Source organism: Myotis yumanensis, unplaced genomic scaffold (assembly GCF_028538775.1).
Source record: "Myotis yumanensis isolate MYYU_CA2020_CCGP unplaced genomic scaffold, mMyoYum1.0.hap1 SCAF_1, whole genome shotgun sequence".
NCBI lineage: Eukaryota > Metazoa > Chordata > Mammalia > Chiroptera > Vespertilionidae > Myotis > Myotis yumanensis.
The window spans coordinates 13,667,383-13,690,933 of record NW_027223752.1 but is presented as its reverse complement, the minus strand read 5'-3'; the positions used below and the strand labels follow the sequence as shown (position 1 = coordinate 13,690,933).

At 51.2% G+C, this 23,551-nt stretch overlaps 1 protein-coding gene across 3 annotated transcripts in view; it reads right to left on the bottom strand.

Annotated features, from left to right (window-relative positions):
* LOC139001773 (WD repeat-containing protein 25-like) overlaps window positions 1-23,483 on the bottom strand; it is a 138,443-nt gene extending 114,960 nt beyond the window's left edge. Inside the window, exons 1-3 of one of the 3 annotated variants that reach the window (XM_070403314.1) lie at window positions 21,090-21,214; window positions 20,473-20,519; window positions 19,349-20,189 (exon numbers count right to left, since the gene is read on the bottom strand). In XM_070403314.1, the coding sequence (XP_070259415.1) occupies window positions 19,349-20,189; window positions 20,473-20,519; window positions 21,090-21,155 (954 nt within the window). In that variant the 5' untranslated portion in view covers window positions 21,156-21,214. Of the gene's footprint in view, window positions 1-19,348; window positions 20,190-20,472; window positions 20,520-21,089; window positions 21,629-23,435 lie in introns of those variants that run through there. The other 2 variants (XM_070403321.1, XM_070403307.1) reach the window with 2 other exon arrangements.
* Window positions 23,484-23,551: the final 68 nt, after the last annotated feature.

Below are 23,551 nucleotides of genomic sequence, written 5' to 3'. Positions count from 1 at the left end.
GCTCTGCTCACAGCAGCCCCAGGATGTCAGGAATTCTGGAGGTCACACAGAGAAAAGCCCCTCGGAACTGGGCAAGCTCATGTCATGGGGGATGGGCGCCACCTGGAACCCTCCCATTAGCTCATCTACCTAAAGTTTGGAGGTCACAGAACCACTCGGCTTGAAAGGGCTTGGGAGAGCATAGTCAACGCCTCGTGTTTTCCAAACTAGAAACCAAGGCTGGAGCTGGCAGACTCGCTCAGGGTCTCAGCTGGTGAGCAGCAGGTCCACACCTGGACTTGGGCCCTGCTCGCCAGCTCACCATTCTCTCCCGCCCCCGCGGCCCACCTGTCTTGTCCCTGTCCACAATGATATCATCGCAAAGAAATAAGTCTCTCTCTTGCCCAGATCATGCCTGTAAAGTCAGAGGGTTGTTTTTTTAGGAAAAAGTAATAACAAAGGAAGGGGGTCGGGGGGGGGGGGGGGGGGGGGAGTCTTAAGTAAAGGTCCTGACGTGATGATGGAGAGCTCCTGGGCAGGAGATGGATGGGTGTGATTATTCCAGGCAATGATAGCTGTCAGGTGTCAGGAGAGCGGCTGTCACTGCCTTTGACAGAGGGCACTCGGGAAGAAGAAGGTACAAATAGAAAGCTTTCCCTTTACATTCTGAGGGTAGAATAATAATTCACCTGAATCGCCGAGACCTGTTCCAGGCAGCACTTGTGGGATGAAGAGGGGCTCAGAAAACCTCGTGCCAACACAGGCATTCATGGAGCCGCGGTAATAACGGTGTTGTAAACGCCTCGCACGGCTGCGCAGAAGTACTTTTCAGCACTTACTGCTCCTTCAGTGGCACCTACAATGCCAGTCACGGCCCAGGAAGTCCAGGGAAGAAGGTGCCGGAGCCCCTCCCAGAGGCGGTGGGAAAGGACACCCAGGACTTCCAGAGCAGGCGGCAAGGCCACGTGCAGAGGAGCGCTGAGCTGGGGCAGAGGGCTGCTTCCGGTGGTGAAGCATCCCTGCTCCCTACCGTCTCCAGTACTTTTCAGGCCTCTAAATAATCGGGTTTTTCAGTTAAAATAAGAAACATGAAAAGCAGAGAGAGAGAGAGAGAATTTAAACAATTTTTTTGAAAGGACCACAAGAACCTGCCTGTACAAAGCTATGGGGAGAAAGAAGTGGTCCGTTCCCTAAGCGGGGAGGAAGAGCCACGCAGAGGAGACGGGACTCGGGGTGGCACGGAAGGGCAAGGACTTGTCTTGTGGGAACGTGAGGACAAGCCTCTGAGAAGGCCAGGGAAGCCAAGGACACGGGGGGGGGGGGGGGGGGGGGGGCGGGTCCTGCCCCATGACACTTAGAACTCGTGGGCAGTGGTCTGGGACTCTGGAAGTGACCAGAAAAGGTGATAAGCAAGAAAATGATAAGCAAGAGTGCCATGTGGGACTGAGGCCACCAGGAGGCCACAGTAGCAGGGACACTGCTCCCCCAGGTGAGGCAGAGGTTGTGGCCACGGGGAGGGACAGCCCCCTCCTGCTCAGGAACCAGAGCAGCCGCCAATGCGCCCCGGAGGCCCAGAGGAAATATTATTGCGAGACAAAAACTGAATTATGAAATCCGCAAGCAATAATTAGTTTAAATTACTACTTCTACTTGAATAATTAAACACGCTTATTTTCACTCACTGATGTTTTATTCATTACCATACATCTTTCCTGAAAGTTGTTTTTAACGTGAATATTCTTTTATTTGTAAAGAGCCCATAGAGATTTACTATGCTAATTTCAAACCTTTCTTCTCAAATGAAAACAATAATAACAAAAACACTCCACATTACCATCCATTAGTGACTGCTGTGTGGAGTCCATTATCAACTTAAGTCAGAGCAACTCGCTAGAAATACTGTGGGTAGCTAAGCAGTTATTCACACTCCAGAGCTGCCGTCCTTTAAAATTCACTGCTGAAGGGGCGATATTTAAATAAGCTCGAAATGATATTGAAAATAAAAAGACCCGCGTGCAGGACCACTTAGGCGCAGACAGAGCGCGCCTTTCCCTTTTCATCACACCCTCTGTTAATGAAAATGTTTTTGCGTTTCCACAATGTTTGGAGTTTAGAAGACTTATTTTTACACCCCGGAGCCAGGATACCCATAAGCATAGGAATAAAAGCTTAAGGTTATGAAGCGAAGTTACCTTTGGGAATAAGTACAGACTTAAATATACCCCATGAATGGCCTCTCCCCTGCTGAGCTCTTAGCTGGTGTTTGCTGAAGGGCAAAACTCCAGATCCCAGCTAATGCCCACAAGCCGAGGCAGAGTCAGGCCCCCAACAAACAGGCAGGAACCACGCTGCGCCCACTCGGGACCAGCACCACGGAGGCGCAGAAGCCAACAGCCCTTTGAGGGGACCCCTACGTCTACCTAATGCGGGTTGTTCCGCAGAACTGACACAGCTGGAGTCAGGGGATGGCTGTGACAAGTATCAAGGGGGGTACCACACCACACCCCCAGCTCTGCTACCCTCAGCGGGACTCCCTCACAGCAGGTGCAAGTCCTCACTGGACATCTGTTGAGTGAAACGAAGTATGTGAAGACTTTCCAAGGTCCCAGCTCTGCTTCTTCCCCCATCTCCATCCCAGGCGCCCAACTGATGCGTGAGCCCCCTCCCCGTGCAGCCCCGCCTCTCCCCGTGCGTTTTCCCTCCCTTAATGTCAGGACATTCAGCTGCGTTTCTCTCCCACAGTTGCAACCAGTCCTGGAGGTTCCCGTATGAAAAATGACCGTGTGGCGGACAGAATGATGAGCTGTGGCACAAGCTGGCCTTTGGAAAATGAAGGGACGCGAGAGGCCAGGGGCCAGGGCTTAGATGATTCTAGAACTCAACATGATCTGCGTCATCATCTTAGAAACACCCTGAAAGCAAAGGCGCTTCTGCCGGGCTTTTGTTTCCGTGGCAACAGCTTTCCTGGCCTGTCACAGAGAAAGGACTGAAACTGAGGGGAGGGAGTGAGGATGAGAAGAGGGAGGAGGAGAGCGGAGAAGTCAGGCGGGGACAGGGATGGGGGGGGAGGGCCAGGAGGCCGAGGCCAGCAGATGGAAAACAGTGAAGAAAAAGATGAGAGGAAGGGGAGAGGCAGGGGAGGAGTGTGCGAGAAGAGAGGGTGGGCAGGGCAGGAGACATCAGCAGAGACTTCTGTTGGGGACGGTCACCACAGCTGTGCATCTGTCTGAATGCAAAGAATGTTCTAGTTTCTCTCATTAAATGCAGTACTCTCAGTTACTGCCTCGAGACACTCAATTATCCGATAAACCGCAGGAAAGCTGTGTAAAAACATCAATGTGGTGAGAGGTTCCCTAGAAACTCTCACTAATATCAACATTAGCCCAAAGGTCCAGTTGGGTTAAATCCAGAAGGAAAAAAGAAAAAGGGGAAAGAAAAAAAAAAAAAAAAGGAACGAAACGGACCCGGAGCCCTGTTATCACTAAGCAGCAACCGTTAGGAGAGGAACAATTGGCACTTGATAAATCAGAGGTCTCTCGGGAAGCCTCATTAACATGCAAACCTTCTGCTGGTCCTGCTCACGATGCAAGGAGGAAACAGGTCCTGAAAACCAAAAGGTGTTGAGTCCGAGCTTGGCCAGGGACCGTGGCGTGGTGGGGGTGACTCAGCACAGGGAACTCAGAATAAGGGCCAGGTCAGGGTTCAGTCCACTCCCTTCCCGCACCCCAAGAAAATAAATCATCAACAACAACAATAAGAGCTCTGAATGCTACATGGGATCCTGAATAGGATCCTGAAAAAGAAAAGGGACGTTAGTGGGGAAACGGGTGAAATCCAAATAGTGGCCGTAGTTGACAGAGCTGTGCAGCTGTCATTTCTCAGTGTTGACGAAGGCGAAGGCAGCAGGTTTTATGTTAACGTGAGGGTAGCTGGGTGATGGGTATGTAGGAATTCTCTGGATTACGTTTACAACTCTTCTATAAATCTAAAATCATTTTTTAAAGTTAAAAAAAAAGAACAAGGGTTGTTTAAAAATAAGACTCCTTGTGTTTGTAACAATGATTTATCTTTTTCATATAAAGCCAATGCCCTTGATAGGGTTTAACTATCGTAAAGTTTCATTGCAATGCTGGCTGAGACATTACCGTGGAAGCTGTACTCCTGCAGAAAAGTGAATTATTAAACTCAAAGCGTGTTAGCAGCATCCCTTCCCTCGGAAGCTGGGCTGTGAGCAGTGATGTGCCTCCGTGCACCATGGAGCAGGGATGCAGACCAGCTGTGAGGAGCGTGCCTCTCCACCCTGTCCCTGTGGAGGGAAGAGTCCCACCACACTCCTGACCCACCACACTCCTGACCTCCTGCCTCCTGGGTCTTCTTCCAGGAAGTCTCCCTCCACTTGCTCTATGTATCCAACCCAATCGCCTCACCTAACAGCCTTGCAGTCTACTGAGAGCAGCCTGCTCCTCGACGCCTTCCAGCCTGCACAGTCTGTGCCTTCTCCTGGAATGCTCTTCCATTCCTTTGCTGCTGAACAATTTCTACCTGTTCCCTGGGACCCCCGGTGACTCTCCCGGACACTGGCCCTCGCCGGCTGGCCTTTGTGCCCCTAGCCTTTTCTCCATCGCACCAGCAGTCATGATGCTGCACTGGACGTGTCTGTCTCCCGGCCTTTGTCCCAAAGAGGCCAGGTGTCCTGCAGGGAAGGGTGAGACATCCTATTCAGCTCAGTAGCCCACTCCCACCCCCAGCACCATGTCCTGCAACACACACTGAGTGAATTAAATACTGTGAGTCAACAATGCCGGCAGTTCTTTTAGGAGAGAAAATATCAGCAACAACCTCCCATCTTCTGTTAAAAGGTCAAAAGGATTCTATTTGTGAGAAGTGAACGAAGCAGGCCCTTTTAAAAGAAACGGGGCTCTGTTACAGCCCGACAGGTCCATTTCCACAGACAACAGAAGCCCGGCACAAGTATCCTCTTCCGACCGGGAAGCTGAAAAGCTTTTCAAAGGTTCTGGTTTCCTTGACAACAGGACTGCTGGAGACAAGCAGAGAAACAATTAAAAAGTATGTTCCCTTCCCTTCAAACTCTCTAAGTGTTTTTCAGCAATAACGAACAGGCCGCGCTCAGCGGGCACAGGGTCAGTGTGGACAGTGCCCAGGCCGCGGAGGGGCACCTCCTCTCCACTCGAGGGCTGGAGTGAAGGGCCTGACCTGTCCGCCAGGACGACATTAACCACAGAATCACAGCCCACACCGGTCAGATTCACAACTGCACTCCCAAGTGCCAGGTCACAGCCAAACACCAGCATCTGTGACCTCACAATGGCTCTGTGAGCTGGGTATTGCTGTCGCCACTTAGCAGGAGAGAAGCTGAGGTGCAGAAAAGTGAGGAGCAGCCCAGGCAGTCGGGTTGGGACCCACAAGCCCTGCCCCAGGGAGCGCACGTGAACTCCTACGGCTGACCTCTACGGAAATGCCCCCAGGCCTCCACTGTGCCCCCGATCTCATCCCAGGGCAGCAAAGACCCAGCCCTGGAAGAAACTACCTTTCCTGAGCACTGCCTTCCTGCCAGCCCGATCCCCACACCAGGCCACTCTGTTGGCTTTGCTCAGGCAACCAGACCTGGGCACCCCATCACCCGTGCCCTGCCAGCCCAGGGACAGTGGTCGGCGCAGAACTTGAGTTGTGCGCCCCCGTTTCCTGCAGGTGGCTTTTCACAGTCTGCTTTGCTTTAACAGCTGCCCTGTATTCATATCTTTTATTGTAAGTCTCATCAAATCCTCCCTGGATCCATGATTTGTAAGTAAATAATAAATAAACGCACAAGCTACAAGCATCAGCCTGAGCCCATTACCTAGGAGCGTAAAGACAAATATTTCAGCAGATGCCGAACCATCGTGGCTTTGATTTAGCTCCCGGCTCCGTCTTCCAAACCCTTGCCAGAGCCTGGCTCCCCATGGGGACATTTCCTGCACATATTAGACGTGGGTAGACAGGGGTCCCGGCGTGTGGACAAGACTGCCCCCAAGGTTCTCCATACACCTAAGGTTCAAGGAAGCCCGAAGTTGGGCAGTCTGGGCAAGTGTTATTCATTCATTCACAAATGTTTGTTAAGCACCTACTATGTGTTCCGCTGTCATCCAGGAACAAGGGAAGAAAAATCCCCGATCATCATGGAACTTACATGATGGTTCTTCCCATTTCACAGATGAACCAATTAAGGCTCAAAAAGATTAAAGGCCTTGCCTACACTCACATGACTACTTTCTGGAGTTCCCAAGCAGGAAGTAACAAAGAACAGCCCAGAGTACAGAACAATGACAGCTCTGTGCTTAGGAGTTCCATGTCCTTCAGTGCCCTTCTCTGGTCCTCAGTTTTCTCATCTGTAAAACGGGCACAAGGCTGGTGCTGCTGCCAGTCAGCATTATGGTGTGCCTGCTATATGCCTGGTACTCTCCTAAGCGTTTTCCATGGGTATTCTTGTTTAATCCTCAGAAGACTGAGGTGGATGCTATTACTATCCCTGCTTTACTGATGGGAAAATTAAGGTCCCAATAATTCTCTAACTTTCCCAAAGCTACACAGTTAGAAAGTGTGGAGGCCAGGCTTGAGACCCGTAGAGGGACTCCTGAGGTCAGCTGACTGCCCAATGCCCCAGCCGTGGGCAAAACACTGGTGCGGATGTAACACCGGCGTGGAGCCCGACCCAGCACAGCACAGGAAGCAGCAGCCAGCCTCCTGCACGGACGATCCAGGCCTAAAGCCCACAACAGGCCCCGCTGGGCTCCCCTCACTGGACCCAGCACTGCCCAGACCAGCCCTCCTGCCCCCTCCCTGTGGCGCTGGGTCAGCCACTCACTGGCTGCTGGTCTCATCTTCCAAGAACCAGCTTGGCCTCCCCCTTCCCTTCAGCCTGCCCTGCCCTCTTACTCCCAGAGACCTACCCCACTGCCCTCTGTATTCCTGTCCCCAACACAGGAGGCCCCTGGAGGGCCGACACATTGCCACACGCTAGCATGTCTTCAGGCCTGTCCCCCATTAACTTTCTTGCCAGTATGGGTGTGTCTGGTCCCCTCTGATCCCAGGGCCTAGACAGCCAGCATTGAATCAATGGCTGGACAAATGACCAAAGGAAGAAAGAAGTGGAGAGACCAGGTCTCCTCTCACAGGTCTGAGCCCTGGGCGCCCTCGGAGGCCCTGGCTGCCCACACCACAGAGAGAGGTCCTGAAACAGGCCCAAGGGATTCACTGGCCACACAGCTGCCAGCCAGAGGCCTGGCTCAGGAGCTGCGCGTCCCCCGTCCAGCCCAGCCAATGTGCCACGGCAGCCACGCAGCTGCTGAGCCAGCAAATAGGGAGCGCACCCAGGAGAGTGCGCCTGAGGGGCCCGGGCGCCATGGCGCTCAGCTCATCGGATGACTTGTTCAGGGAATCGAGGCGACTGCAGGCAAATTGGATTGCAAGGCTCCGAGCTTAAGAGCGTGGCTTAGGAGGCAATTACAGAGTAAACCCGGGCTTGGAGTTCTTGATAATACCTCCATTTGTTAGGGCTTTCCAGTTTACAGAGCGGTTTCATCACCTCGCCCGTCTGAGTCTCGCAGACCTGTGAGGGGATGATTTCACGGATGAGAAATCAGGGAGGGACGTCCCTTCCTCTTCTGAATACTCAGTGCGCTCAGCACGGCGCTGGGCTCCAGGGCCCAGGACGCCGCATTTCAGGGCCAAGTTCGGGGCTCTGTCCAGAGCAGCACACACCTTTCCAGAAGGGGCCCTGGTGTCCCCAACCCAGGCTTCATCCACCGCCCAGCCCACCACCCTGACCCTTCCCATCCTCTCCCCCTTGGCCCAGAATCCACTCCCCAAGCTGACCAGGTCTGGATGCTGGAAAGTTCCTCCTCACACACACACCCTCACCCCAGTGCCTCTCCTCTTCCCCGGCACCTGAGGACAACCGCTGCTCCCCCAACCTCCCCTTCCCGCTAACAGCGCCATGGCAGGTCTCCCAGGAACTGGGCCGTTTTAGAACACACTTGAATGAGAGATGATAACATGAAAAGAGAGCAGGACAAAAACAAACAACTTTTCTAACTAAAGGTTACAATGAAAATGTGTTTTAATTTGTGTTTTTGTACCTTTCAAAATAACACTCCAAGTAGTTCAGGGAGAGACCACTTTTGTTTATAAAAGCTCTTAATTTCTCTCTCGAGTTGTCGGGGCTGTGTAAACACACTGTGAGTAGGAGAGAGAGATTGCTGCTTGTGAAACTTTTAATGCTAGCTCGTGTGCGAATTAGAATTCTAAACTCAGCAGGTTACCATGTTCTGAAAGCAATTTTGGTGTTAGTCTAAATAATTATAGATCACACTCACTTAGATAAGGGCCTCTGCTCCCTTGAGGCTCGCAGGGAAAATTCTAGGCATGATAGTTAAGCAAAATAGTTGGTTATTACGCAGGCTTTGCAGTGGCGGTACAAATTGGTATAATCCTTTTGGAAAGCAATCTGACAGGAGACGGATCTGAACGCATGAAAATGTACAACCCTTTGACCCCAGCAGTCCACTTCTGGGAATCAATCTGATAGAAATAATCCAACAGAAAAGGGTGTCTTGCATGGAGATAACTACTTCAGCATTATCTATAATAGCAAAAATTAGAACCCACCTAAGTGTCCAAGGACTGCTAAGTAAATTACGGTTAATCAACTCGATAGAGCACCGCGGAGCAGGGAATTGACGGCCCTCCAGAGCGGTGGAGGCTGGGAGGGCGTGTTAAGTGGGCCAGGCGGGTGTCGGAACTGTGTGCACTCTGCGAAAACACCAGCCCATATGGACCAGAAACGGATGGGCGGGTGTTAAAAGGATAATCATCGTTTTAGTGTCTGGTGGAGTTGGGAGATTTTTTTTTTTTTTTTTGTCATCATTGCTGTAAAATCGTCTTCACAAAGGGTAGAGGGAAGGCAGGGAGAAGAGGCGGGGGCTGAGGAAGGCCTGGACCCTCCAGGGTCGTGTTTTGGTCGCATAGTTTGGTAATCTAACCAAACAGGAGGAGGTTGTGACCAAGCCGGGCTGCACCTATACCCAGCCACCAGCACCGAATGTGACCATTTTTTTAATCAATACATTCATCCCCCCAAGATGAAGTTACAGGCGGAAATAAAACCATGGTTCTCAAACCTTTGGCCCCTTTATGCTCTCTAAAGTTAATGAGGACTCCAAACAGCTGCTGTTTATGTAGGGCTAGCTCCATAGTTAGCATATTAGAAATTAAGATCGAGGCATTTAAAATAGTAATTTATGTAAAAGTAACAATAATTAGCCCATTAGGTGTTAACATAACATTTCTGATGAAATATAAGTGTATTTTCCAGGACAGAAAAAGTTAGTGAGAAGGCATTGTTTACATTTTTTTAAATGACTGGCTTAATACAAGACAGCTGGGTTCTCAGGGCCGTTTCTGTATTTAATCTATTGCAACAGCACACGGCCCGTAGCCTCTGGAAAACTCCATGTACGCTCCTGAGAGAATGAGAGTGAAAGGGCAAATAACTTCTAGGTACCATTATGAAAATCATTTTCACCCACAGACCTCCTGAAAGGGGCTGGAGGACCCCAGGGGTTTGCAGACCACACTGGAAACCACTGCAATAAATTACAGCATTAAAAACTGCTGCTGTCGTGGGGGAGGATTTAGAATTACATGTATGGTTGGAACTCAACTATGTTGAATTTTTTATTTTGTAAAGATTGAATGGAAATATACCAAGAAGTCTATAGTCATTGCCTCTGGGTGGAGAGATGATGGGCAATTCTTTTCTTAATACCTCCCTGCTTTTCCATGGTGTCTCTGTGTTGTTTTTGTGGCCAAAAACAACATTTCTGTTTGAGGGAAGGTCTGGGTAGCGGAGGCTTACCGCGCCCGGCAGGATAAGCTGGGAGAGAAGAAAGTCATTTGAAATCATTAGCAGCCAGCCTCGGGGGAGGGGGCGTCACAAAGCAGGGCTGCTTCCCCCCCCCCCCCCCCCCCCGGGCTGATCTGATCTCGCTGGATGCCTGGCACCTGGTGTACAGTCACCATGGGCGCACGCGGCCCGACCCACACACAATCTGGAAGAGATGAGAATTAAAACTGGCTCAAGCTAATCACGGCTACAGGAAGGTCAAACACAGCTGACTATCAGCTCTCGGGATGGGGTAGGACGATTCATCGCTAAAGCCACCGGCCGCTCACAAAGGGAAAGGTCCATAGACTCGACCACAAAAAAAAAATTTAAAAATTTTATTTTCTCCGTAAAAAAATAAAATAATGACATACCCATGGGCGGAATGTGTATGACGACAGGCCAATAGCATGTAAATGAGCATGTAAATTGCCCAGAGGAGACTCCAGGAGATTAATGGATAAGAACCAGGACCACAAACACTTAGCATTAAGCAGGTGCCGGGCTGGTTTCTGAAAGAGCTTGCCCGTCAACGAGCTCGTTTGGTCCTCAAACAAGATCCCGTCAGATTAGCAAACGTTTTAAAAAGTCATAGCTCTACCGGTCAAGGACAAGAAGACACGGTCACATTTACACACAACCGCTGGCGTGTGCCACGGACGGGAGGCTGCGCAGCCACTGGCAACCGCGCCGTCGGTCTGTGCGCAGGCAGGGAGAGATGTGCAGCCGACGGGAGTGAGAACTCAGCACAGGGGGTGAAGGTGGCATCGGAGCGCACGCAGCCCGCTTCCCCGGCTCTGGGGTGCAGGCAGCAAGGGACGCTCGCTGGGCAGCAAGAGGAAATGCCAATTTCACATCTGGGGGTCCTGCAGTGACACCAGCTTCCCTTCTCATCACCCTGGACAACAAGCCCCCCATCCCCTGCCCAACCCCCCACACACACACACACACCCCACACAGGCAGAGCCCCGGGTCACGTCAGCTTTTTCAGGCCTCCCTCCTGAATCAGAATAAGCAGCAGCAAGTCTCTAACATGCAACGGACACCAAAGCAAAAAGACAAAAGGAATTGAAAAGAGACAAACATCTCAGAACACACAGGAAAACTTTCGAATAACTCAGACGGCTAAGAGAAGGCCTTATAAATATGTAATAAACAAATATACTATATGCTTTTAAAAGGAACTTTCAGAAAACAAGAAACAGCCCTTGGAATGTAAAAATGTGATAGAACGCTTTTCTGAATCTATGTTATATTTCAGCACAAAAGTTTAACTATATGACAGCAGAGATACAAAATAAATTTTAAAAAGATTGAAAGAACAAGTGGAGAAAACTTCCCAGAAAAAAAAAATAAAACAGAAAGGCAACGAGGTAGAAAACTATAGAGAGAAAAGATTTTTCTTTTTAATTAGAAGGGTACTCCAGGGACACTCAGCCCATGCAAGGGCTTTGCCCAGCGCCCAGGGTGTCACCCATCTGTGGCCTGATCATGGGAAGGAAGCAGCTCCAGGACCTGGCAGAGCGTTTCAGCCTGGGTCACGGTGTCCACAGGGGGGTGGAGGCACGCTCTCTTTCATCTCCTGGAGTAAAGAGACTTCAGGAAGCTCGCCAGAGAAAGGCGATGTGCAAGTGGCTTTCAAGGGACCCTGGGCTGACCCCACCTGTCTCACTCACTTGCACCTCCCACCTGCACCTCAGTGCTCTGGCCCCTGCACCCCTGCACGGCACTCCACTGCCCCGTGCATGGGGTCCCTCGGTGTGTGTCGTCGGGGACAGATGCCTGACGAGAAACAGCAGGAGCTAGGAGAAAAGATCTAGAGGTTGGAGTCACTCACCCACTCCTTCTTTTAAGGGGTAAAAATACTATCAATTATCGGGGGGAAATAACCATCCTGCCATTTTGAAACGCTGGTTACAAAAATGAAGTACCTGTGCTCTGGTTAAAGCCAGATGCACGTGGGAAGAAAGACTAGAAGGAGTGCTGCCTGGAAAGGTCCCAGTCATTGTCCTTGAGGGGAGAGTGTGTGGCAACATTTTTAATCTCTGCCATTTCTGTTTTTCTTTTTCTTTTTGCATTTTGCATTTTTTTCCCAATATGTTATCACTTACATGATAACAAAGTTAAATCTAAAACAACTCGCTTTTTAAAGAGAAGGACAAAGCCATCACTGGGCGCTAGGTGGGCGCCTTTAAGAGTCTTCTGTGTCCAAGCTTTAAAAGCAGTGGGAAGTAATTTACTAGACTGTCTCAATGCCTAAGTGTGCCAATTTTGCAATCTGCATTTTCCAATTACATTAAAAGCATTTTCCCAAATTGCTCTATTCTTCCCTTAATGACAAGGGATGAGCTGGATGAGGCTGGGCCCCTGAGGACAGTCTGCGCCTTCCCAGGGGCTGTTGCTGCCCTGCCCTGGCTACACAGGCTACAGAACCCAGTGAAGTTTTCCAAGAGTGGAAAACTCAGCTTCCTTTCCTTCCTCCTTCAACCCGGGTGTTTTTTTTTCTGTAAGGCGAGAGCTTGTAAGGCCATTCTGGCAGCCAATGAGAAGTGGGTACCGTCTCATTTGTTGGCCTTGGAACTTCACAGCTTTCATATGGGGGAGAGGAGTGTCAAAAATCCTCACTTCCCACGACGAGGAGGCTCCGCAGCCCTGCTGTCCTGCAGCCTGAAGCCCTCACTCCCTAGCCTGGGAGGATTCACCGAAGGGAGAGGAGCCCAGGGAGGGCAGCACACAAACACTTCCCACACGAGGTCCCAGCAACACACGGCCACCTGACCTCACCGTGTGCCCTCGGGCAAGTGTCTTTCCCTCTCTGGGCCCCCATCCAATGAAGATGGAGCCAGGTGCCTTCTGCACACACACAGGCGCACGCAGGCACACACCACCCATTCCCTCCTTGCTCGCCTAATTACCCTTGATGCACGTTAATCACTCACTCCCCAATTACCGCACGCCCACCACCACAACCCAGCCCTCCTCCCAGCTGTGCACCGCTCACTTCCAATAGCTTCCCCTCGTGCTTGGAATAAATTGCCCATCATCTGCATAATGCTCCCCATCTCTTCACTCCACACATCAAATCATTTCTCCATCTCATTCTGCAAAATCTGTCAAGAATAATTCTTTCAAAACTGAAATAACCCTCACTCTGGCACTTGAATCCATAAATTTCTTGTCTCTGAATGTGAGATATATTACTTTCTACAAAGCACATCTAAGATACCCTAATATGATAGAATACGCTAACAATGATACATTTGCCGGGACCTGCAATACATAAAAATGTAAATCCGAGCCACCACAGAAATCATCCCTCCTCCGTATGCCCCTCAACAGAACCCAGCGGCTTGATGCTGGGACGGCGCTGGGCACTGCTGGGGGGAGGGGGCTTGCTTTCTCATCCTTTATTCTACTCTCAGGGGCGGGGTGCAGAGGGTCTTGCAGCCTTTTGCTCAGCTGTGGAGTCTGACAGCCAGCTCCCCATCCTGCCTCTGCCATTTACCAGCTGTGTGACTGTGGACAAATCCCCTAACCTCTGTGCCTCCACGTCCACATCTGCACAACAGAAGTGAGAACAGCCCCTGCCTCCTAGGCCTGTGGGGAAGACAAGAGGGGCTGTTTGGGACTTTGCCTCACAGGTGGTAAGCGCGTGGGGACGGTGAGCCCTCCCCGGCCTCTGCTCTGGCCTCAAGCCTCTCAGAGGTCACAGGGCTGACAAGCAGCACAGTGAGACCCCATCTGGGGCGTTCAGGCTCCAGAACCAAGTCCTTTCTTTCAGACGCACATGGGAAGGGGCCCGGCTGAACCTGGTGCCTCCCTGGCCAGCGGGAGGTGGGCACATCTCGCTTTCCTGGGTTTCTTCAGGTGTAAACCGCTCCTCCTTGCCGGAGCCTCAGACACAAAATACTGTGTGAACCGGCCAACATTTAAACATGATGGGGCTGGACACATGGACCCAGCCCTCCAATCCCTACCTTCTAAGTGTGCAGCTCGTGAAAACAGAGCAGGTAAGTGGCTTGGTACAGACAACCCCAAAAACTTCAAAATCTTTCAAAGTATCTATCTCAGGAACACTGACATTGAAACTCTTACAAACTCTGCATCTATAGACAGACTACAAGAGCTTCACAAAAAAACAAGGGTTACATTAAGAGGTGGAGGATTCTAACTTGTCTTTTCTCTGTTTTTTAACTGATCAACACAGGTGCAGGAGAGTCACAAACATCGCCTCATTCCTTCTCCATAGCAACAACCCCAATCGGTAGCCATGATCCCCGTTTTACCAAGGAGGCAACTAGGGGATCAGAGAGGCTAAGAGATTTTCCGAAAGTCACACAGCTATCAAGCAGCAGACAGGGAAGGAAGCCAGGAGTCTGAGGTGACGATGGCACAGAAGGTTTGCCAACCTACTCAGGTCCCACTTGCCACACACAAAGGCTTTCTTTAGCTAAAACCCCATCTTAACTGCATCAAGGCAGCAAAAAAAAGACTTTTTTTGCAAATTAATGCCAATTTATGTTACATCCTTTTATCATGGAGACATTTACATATACAAGCAGGGTATGCTTCTTAATTCCAAAAAAAAATACATTTACATATAGCCATGTTCACTGCAGGACTGACTTTTCAAAACAAAAGCAGGACATGATAGGAAATGACATGGAATTGGCAAAGTTTGGAATTTGAGACAGTCGGAAAAATATGTTTGGGGACATTTTTTGTTAACATAGAAAAATGCCCCTTACAAACAGTACAGAAAATAGGGGGTGAAGGGGAAATCCAAGCTGTACAGATGACGCAGCGTGAGCCCAATTCTGTAAACATACAGGCGCGTCCTCCAGCCCAGGGAGGGCCCCAACGTTAACGAGGTGCCCACTCGGGCTTAGGACTAGCAATGATGTCTGCTGTATCCTTTGTGCCTCATATTCTCTGTATTTCCTGTTTTTCACAGTAAACATCCATTGCATTCATGATCAAAAAGGAGAAGTTTAGCCCTGGCTGGTGTGGCTCGGTTGGTTGGGCATCATCTTGTGCACCAAAAGGTTGTGGATTTGATTCCCAGTCAGGGCACATGCCGGGGCTGCGGACTCAACCCCCAGGAGGGGGTGTTTCTCTCTCTCTCCCTCTTCCTTCCTCTCTTTCTAAAAAGTAATTTAAAAAAAAAAATAAGGAAAAGTTCATATGTAAGCATTTTAAGGAAGTTTGTCATTGGAAGAATTCCCTGAAGAAATCATTGTGTAAAACAGATAAACAACACCTAATTCATATGTTTTCCTTAGGATCCTTTGTGTTTCAGAACTTAGGTTTTCACACACAGAAGCAAGCAGCACGCGCTATGCCTCTGGGAACGCTCGGGCACCTGGCAGGGGGCTCTGTACACGGGCCGACAATAAGGTTGGTTCAAGGAGGTCACGTCGCGGCTGCTTCCTTCAAAAAGGGCCTCGGAGTCTGAATGGCACCTCTATGTGCTGTGGGCATTCAAGTGTGTTGAGCCAAACGAGGACACGGGGAAATGCGAGGAGCAAAGAAAAGGGTCTCGGTGCCGGGATCACAGCTCCGGAGAACAGATGCTCGCGACAGACGCAGGCAGGAAGGGGTCGCTGACATGAAAACAGAGCATCGGTGGGGAGTTATGAATCATTGTTTTATTTTGCTTAATTTCTCTAGCTGTAAATTTTTCAAAACTAATATGAGCATATTTTACAGCTCACAGAACATTTAGAACATATTAAAATAAGTATCTTTCCACTGTAATGTGCCCAATTGAAATTTATGAATTCCAAAGCTACATTTTAAGGAGATGAAGGAACTGGCACTCCACGTTCTTTAGATTAATCAGATGGATTGTGTTGTTTTTCTCCTGATCAGAAAAAAAAAAAAAAAATCGTATCTCAGTAGCTGTTACCTTGAATCAAGGATTCTTCCAGATTCTAGAAGCTTACAGAGCTGCTTATATTAAGTCCCACTGTGCCCCCTGGTGGAAAGTGGGGTTTGTGCACTTAAAACACAGTCCTTCCCCAAAGGCTGGAAATAAAATCCCAAACAATTTTTTTAATCTTTACTAATCCACTTAACATGTACAAAACTTTGTGCCAGGTGCCACAGAGAATATAAAAATGAGTCTGGCACAGATCCCATGCTCAAGTAGCTTAAAATCTACACAATGTAGCAGATACGGTTCCATGGCTACGCAGGCAGAATGAGACCACCGCATGCGGAGGAAAAGAGAAAATTCCTGGAGAAAGCAAGAACAAGAGCACACAGGAAGTGCCTACTATGTGTCAGACACCACGCTAGGTAATTCATATCCAGTGTCATTTGTTTTTCCAGAAAGGCAAGTGTAATTAGCTCCACTTTACATACACGGTGGAAGCTCAGAGAAGTTAAGTAACTTGCCAGAGATCACACAGCCAGTGGCAGAGGGAGCATCCAAAGTGAAGTATTGTGACCCCAGCCTCCAAACTCCTCCCTCCTTCCTGATCCGGTGTGTGTGTGTGTGTGTTGCGGGGGTGGTGGGGGGGCGGGGGGCGGGAGGCAAGAAGGCACCCTGGCAGACTTTAACCAAAGGCAAGGGGAAAGGCACCCTAGGGAAGGGAGCAGAGTTGCGGGGGTGCTCATTGCCTGCTGCACCCACCATCTGCTCTCCACCCAGGACTGGACTGCAGCAAGCCAGGACTCCTACCTGCACCCACAGCCCTGTCCCCACTCCAGACTCAGTGCCCACAAAATACCTCCTATGCCCCCTACATCATATACCAGATCGCAAGGTTCCCCAAGATCTACCACCCGCCCACCCTGACATCATCCTGCCCAGGAACCTGAGGGCACAGCACATCTGAGGGCTCAGCCAAGAACTCCCTCGCCTAGTCCCCATCTAGTCCCGTCTGTCTTGAAAACTCGTGCATCTTAAAGCAGAGAGAACCCTGGCTAACAGTTTATAAAAGCCCTCATTTTCAGGACACCACAATAAGGAGAGGATCGGGAGTCACTCAGCCATGCTCTGCGCCTGGGGCCACCTCCAAAGCTACTCCTACAGCCTCCTCAGGGGACGAACACTGCAGTGGACAGGGCGCCCTGGAGGCTGCCAGGCCCAGCAGCACACACCATCTCCTCGGGACGGGCAGCACAGCCACTCTGACCAGCCCAGCCCCACTGCAAAAGGCCCTGGACCCAGGTCTCAGTGAATCAATCACCCCTGGGCTTGACCAGCCTTCCCAAGCTGGACCAAGTGCGCCCTCTTCTGGTCAAGAGGTGTCACAGCTAGTTGGCTGCTCCAGGGTCCCCTCCATGGGACCCTTTCTACGTCTCCAGTGCACACTCACCTACTCCACAAACACTCGCTACGCAATTGAGCAAACACAATGTCCCAAATCAGTGGTTTCACTCAGATGCTCTCTGTCTGAAAATTATCAAGGGGGCCTCTTCCTCCTCAAGATTGCTGTCAACATCTGCCAAACTGCCCCTCCCTCCACGTACTAGGAAGGGGCTGCCCGCATCCCTCAGGTGGCCCGCCTGTGACCACACTACCCTCCACAAAACTCCACCATGCGCCCAGCGTTAGACTGGGTGCTTTAGACACACAGCACCTGGGCATTTGTCCCACCTGAGAAGCCCCAGCCACACAACTCATCTGCTGGTTCTACTGAGGTAGAAATAGGCTCAGAGAGGTTAGGTGCCTTGCTCAAGGTCACAAAGCTCTTGAGGATGGAAATGAACCCCGAGCCCAGACCACTCTAACTCCAGACCACATATGGGGCCTGCCAGACACTGCCTGGCCACACACAGGCCCCACACAGCCCCCTCCGTGGGCACAGACTCTCGGGAAGGAGAACCGAGAAGCCCCGGGGCTGTGGGACCGACCCAAGCATGTGACAACGCACAGCAGGAGGCCAGGAGGCCAGAAGCCTCTGCGCAGACCTCAGGGCCTCCTCCTCGCAGGAAAAGCGCCAAAGGCCTGCGTGTAAACCCCTGGGCTCCAAACTGAAGCCAGAACGTGACAGCGGCCCCGCATAACTCTACCAGCCTGAAAAGAACAAGTCGGGTCAGAACTCCAACTGGCCACTTAAAAATGACCCCAGTGATTCGGCTCACACCAGAGACTTTGCTGTGGGTGGGCTTCCTTTCTTCACCTCAGAGAGTGCCGCCCTAGGGGAAAAGCTCAAAACAGAACTTGCAAATACAGTGTCCTGGGCAGGCTGGCTCCAGAACTCTGAGAAAAACAGAGGGAAGAACAGACATTTATTAAGCACCAATGGGGGACCTAGCTCTGTGCCAGGGGCTTGGTGAGCGTTTTTCCCACATGATCACAGACACGGCTACGATGATGCCCTTTCCAGATGCGACGCCAGATGGAGGGCACAGGTCAGGCCAGTGGACCAGCTGCTCCCCAGCAAAGCTGGATGCGAAGCCGTGTCACCCCAACACCAAGGCCATTTTCTTTCCAGGAAGCTTCAGTCCAAATCTCTTTGGCCCCTCCTACATAAGTGCTGTGCTAGGTGCCGAGGAGAGCGAGGACGGACAGGGAGTACAGCTCAGAGGGGTTGGAGACAGGTTACAGGCGGGTGGGACACGCCTGTGACACTATTCACCTGTGCCGTTGGGGCTTGCTTACTGCAAGCCTGCATTACTTCAGCATACATTAAAATCAGTAAATAACAATAAAAAAACTGGTAGCCTCCAACAGGCCACCACAGTCCTCCTTGTGTGGCCCCTGCCTACTTCCCCAGCCTCGGGCCCCTTAAGGCCTCCATGCTTAGAGCCAAGAATGCCCTTCCCCAACACCCCCTTCGCCAAGTGCACCATCCCTGCTTCTGAAGCCTTCACAAGCCCTCCCAGGCTGGAAGCCGTCCCTCCCACTGGGTTCCTGTAGCTCTTATGTATCCGGCTGGAAGTCTGGCTGGGGTCTGGTCCTCACAGCCCTGGGCCCAGGATCCTGAGTGCCTCGCCACGCACCTGCGGCCCCTACCACAATGTGCGTGCCCTGAAGCCAGGGACCAGGTCTGTCTACCTCTGCACCCCCTGCATGTAACACAGCACCTGGCACAGAGCTGGCATCGCTCAGCACTCCACGGGAGTCTCAGAAGATGTCCCAAGTGCACGGGGCTCGGGCCTGGCTGCTTTCTTCTCCCTCTGATCGCTCTCCCCAGGGACCACATCCTCCCTGGATGCCAGTGTGTCTGGATGTCCTCAGTTCCCCCCCCAGGGATACGGACTAGCATGTGGCGGCCTGGCAAAGCAGTGCCAGGGAAGCACTGGGCTGAACGGACCAACGAGAACCCTCTCCTGAATGCATCAGAGAGAATTACAGAAATCCCCAAAAAGAATTGTTCCGCCTGTAACGCCCCACGTCACTGCTTTGAAGAATAACGCATCCCAGCAGCTTGGTCCTGAGAGTAACTAAAAAGAGCAGTTCTGCTCAAATCTTACCTTGAAGGTTTTATCCAGAGAAGCCGAGAGGAACATGTGGCTCTTTGAAAAGACAGGGCACCACTGGATGCTGCTGACGGGGCCCTTGTGGCCATGCAGGTGGAAGAGCACCTTCTGGGATATCTGGGTTTCCTTGTACGGGGTGCCCAGGTACGGCTGGATGAACTCGGACACTTGGGGGGCCATGCACAGAGGGCACGGGGCGCGCAGAGAGGGGCCCCGGGCCTCCGCGTCTTTGTTCTTGCCTGTTTCTGTGCTTAATGCTTGCGAGCGTCGCAGTCTTTTCGGGGTGTAGGGCACAATACAGTCCTCTCGCCTTTTCTTCTGAAGAGAGCTGCCACTCTTCCCCGGGGTCTCAGGTTTGGGTTGGGCACCGAAAGGTGGCTCGGGGGGGTCGTAAGTTCCCCAGGAGAGTCTCACCTGCTTCAAGCAGGCGGCGGCCCGGGGCACATGGCCAGCAGGAGCGTGGCTGGTCCACAGGGAAGGACGAGGAGGCTCGCTTGTGGGGAAGGTGACGTCGGGCTCTGTCCTGGGCCACTGTAGCCTCTGGCTGGGGCAAGATCCTGGGTCGCTCCTCCAGAGCCGAGCCAGTGGGAGACGCTGGCTGGCTGGGTCTTCACAGGAACCGTGCTTTGTGGGCAGTGTGCCTCCTGTCCCGTCCAGGACTCCCGATGCGAAAGCCTGGCCACGAGTTTCGACCGTAACACAAGAGTCCTTCCTCTGGCCAGCAGCAGCAAAGCTTCCCGCAGGCTCGCTCTCAGCCTCGGAGTCTGAGTCATCATAAGCCACCAATGAAGCCATTGAAGACACTGTGTCCCGCTGTCCCTCAAGGGGAAAAGACCTAAGACCAAAATCAGGTGTCAGAAAGCGTGCCTTGAAAAATAGTTACCACCATGCGAAGTTAAAAGAAATCATGCCATCTAGCAAATCTAAGACAGAAAAAACCGTAAGAATAAACACATAAAGTATGAGGGCTTTTCTATACATCAGGCATAATTAATTAGAAGGGGTCATTTTCCTATGGAAATATGGGAATGAATTTAACCCCCTCCCCCCCAAATTAGCAAGACCTACATGAAGAAAACAAAAGCTTTATTGAAAGACATAAAATAGGACCCAAGTACCTGTAGACACGATGCCTGGACAGAAAGACCCGGGACTTTAAAGATGCCTGTTGGTGCAATATACAGATGATGTATTATAGAATGTATACCTGACACTATTAAATTTATTAACCAATGTCACCCCAATAAATTCAATACAAAAGAAAAAAAGGAAGAGGAATCAGGAAGTGCCAGCCAAATGACCCAGATGCTGGCGACCTTCCCTCCACAAAAAAAGAAAGCATAATTATGGGGTGTAATAGCGTTGTTAGCTAATGCTATGGTGGTACTCATATTGCAATATATTAATGTACCAAATCAGCACGTGTGTTCCTTAAACTTGCACAATGGTATCTTAATAAAAATTAAAAACGTAAACATAATAATTTTAAAAATAAAGAAACCTTTGGAAGGGCAATTTGGGGAGTACCTATTACAAACGGAAACGTATATCGTTTTTACTGCAACGTCCCCACTATAGAACTGCATCCTACACAAATACCTGCATATGTTTGCAAAGACAGATGTACAAAGAGCCTGCAGCTTATTGGCCATTCAGTCATCAACAGGGATGAGGTTAGGTCTGAAAACCCGGAAATGGAAAGATCCACCAGGTGGGGAAAGCGTGCGACCCTCACCTCTGCCCTCTCTCTGGGCTCCTCCTTCCTTGTATTCTCTCTGGGACTCTCCCCCAGATACCCCATCTCCACTCGAAGCCAGTTGGAGTGACAGACCCACAAGCCCAGGCGGAGGGGCCCGAGGGTGTCATCCAAACCTGCCAGTTTCACTCCAACACACAGACTCACACAACAGGGAGTTTCCCCTCCCTAAAAAAATCTTTCCTGAAATTCTGAGCCATCATACATGATAAAACGGCCACCAGTTAGTTTCTAGAAGGAAGTATTCCATCTGGAGTTCAGTTCTGTGCTGTTAACATGAACTCGCCTCAAGAGGAAAACAAGGATGCGGGAAACGTCCCGTCCCGGACAGCAGAGGGCGCGGTGGAGCAGCGTGGAAAACTTCAGCGAGGACCAACTTCTGACAAAGCCCAGTGTGCCCGCCCTCCTCCCCTGGGTGTGGTCAGGTCAGCGCCAGAGGAGTCCCTCTGGGTCATCAGTCAAGCCATTCCAGACAGCCTGTCCCCCCTTAGAGAGGGATTTCACGTCCCCTGGGATCCAACACCCCACCCCTTCCATGCCTTTCCCCCAAAGGGTGCCATTCACCCCAAAAAAGCTAGGTCATCTGCCTCCTCCCCAAATCCCACCCTCACCTGCAGCCCAATCCACAAACCAAGCCATCCTCTAAAATAAACTTCTAAAACAGGCCGGCCCGTCTGAGATGGAACTAATATAACATAGTGGGCTAACTACACTCTAATGGAACTGAGCACTGTGGATGACTTGGCACTTCTGTTCTCTAATACCCATCTGATCAGACATCTCAACGCCTGTGCACAGCATCCCATTCCTTCCTGTCAAAGGGAGCCCAGCAGGCTCCCGCCACCAGGGCAGAGCGCCTGTGCTTGGCCATTAGGATGGATTGCCACCCACCCAGCCCTCCACAGTGGTTCCCTCACAGAAGCTCACGGCGAGAATGAAAGACGAGGTCTACGGCCAAAGATCAGAGAGCAGTGGGATTGGGGGCCCCCTAGCCCCGCTTCCTAACAAGGCAAGGCAGCGAGGATGGCATGAACGCAGGAGGGTGGGCGGCAGGGGTGCCAATACTACCTGCTTCACGTGCCTTTCATTCGTTCAGTAAACACTGACGCAGAATGGGCTACTCGCCAAGCCCCACACTAGGCGCCCAGCGGAACGATTCCCTGCACTCACCATGCTCACATGCCAGTGGGGAGAAACAGATCCTAATCAATGAAATGGAGGGTGTCAGGGGGTGAGAAATCATAAGGAGAGAAGTAAAGAGAGGGGAATAGAGGTGGCAGTGGGTGTGGGGGTTCACTGAGGGAGGCTGAGGCAGAGCTAGGACAGGTGACACCTGAATAATGCTCTGAGGAGGGAAGGGAGCAGATGGCGAGAAGCAACAAATCCGATCAAACGGGGTCAGAGAGAAGGGAACCAAGATGACTCGAAGAAAAGAGGCAAAAACAGGGAGCCAGTGGGACAACCAAATTTTAGAAGAATGTTTTTATGTTTCTAAGAATATGTTTTTATGTTTCTAAGGCAGTGGTTCTCAACCTTCCTAATGCCGCGACCCTTTAATACAGTTCCTCATGCTGTGGTGACCCCCAATGTCATTGTTACAAATTGAACACAATTAAAGCACAGTGATTAATCACAAAAACAATATGTAATGATATATGTGTTTTCCGATGGTCTTAGGCGACCCCTGTGAAAGGGTCGTGCGACCCTCAAAGGGGTCGCGACCCACAGATTGAGAACCGCTGCTAAGGCAAAAGTAGGGGGAGGAAATTTTTTCATGGAAAGACGGGGTGATTACACAAAGAGGAAGAGGTACAGCTAGAAGAAAAGGAAAGCTCACGGGAGAAATGGAGCGGGGCGTGGCAAGGACCCTCAGCAGCCCGGCAGCTGCCTGAGGACAGGAGTTTTCGTGTTTTGCTCACTGTTGGGTCCCAGCACCGGATGGGAGGGGCACAGAGAAAGTAAAGACACAGGAGATTCTCATTCAACAAGCATTTCCCGGTTGCCCTCTCTGTGCCAAGCTTTCTGTTGGGTCTGATGTTGGGCCAGAGACTAAACGCGAAACACGGATCCCACGCCGGAGGCCACAGACTAATGAAGAGAACAAACAAGATACGACCAGAGCTGGGTTTTGAAGAATGAACAGGAGTTAGCCGAGCTGTCAAGAGCGAGAGGTTAAGGGTGATCCCGAGCACGGCGCGTTCGGAAAGAGCCTGCGATGAAGGGGAGGAGAGCGGCGGTGAAAGGTCCGCGACAAGGGGCGCGGAGGGCTCGCGCCGCTGCCGGGCAGCACCCTCCCGCCCCAGGCCCGCCGCTCACCACACACACCGGAAGCGCTCGATCCTCCCGGAGCCGGTCCTCCCGGAGCCGGTCCTACCTGCACTCCGCCCCCCAGTCGTGTTCCGCCAGCGCCGAGGCATCCAACCAATCAGCGGTGGCCTCCG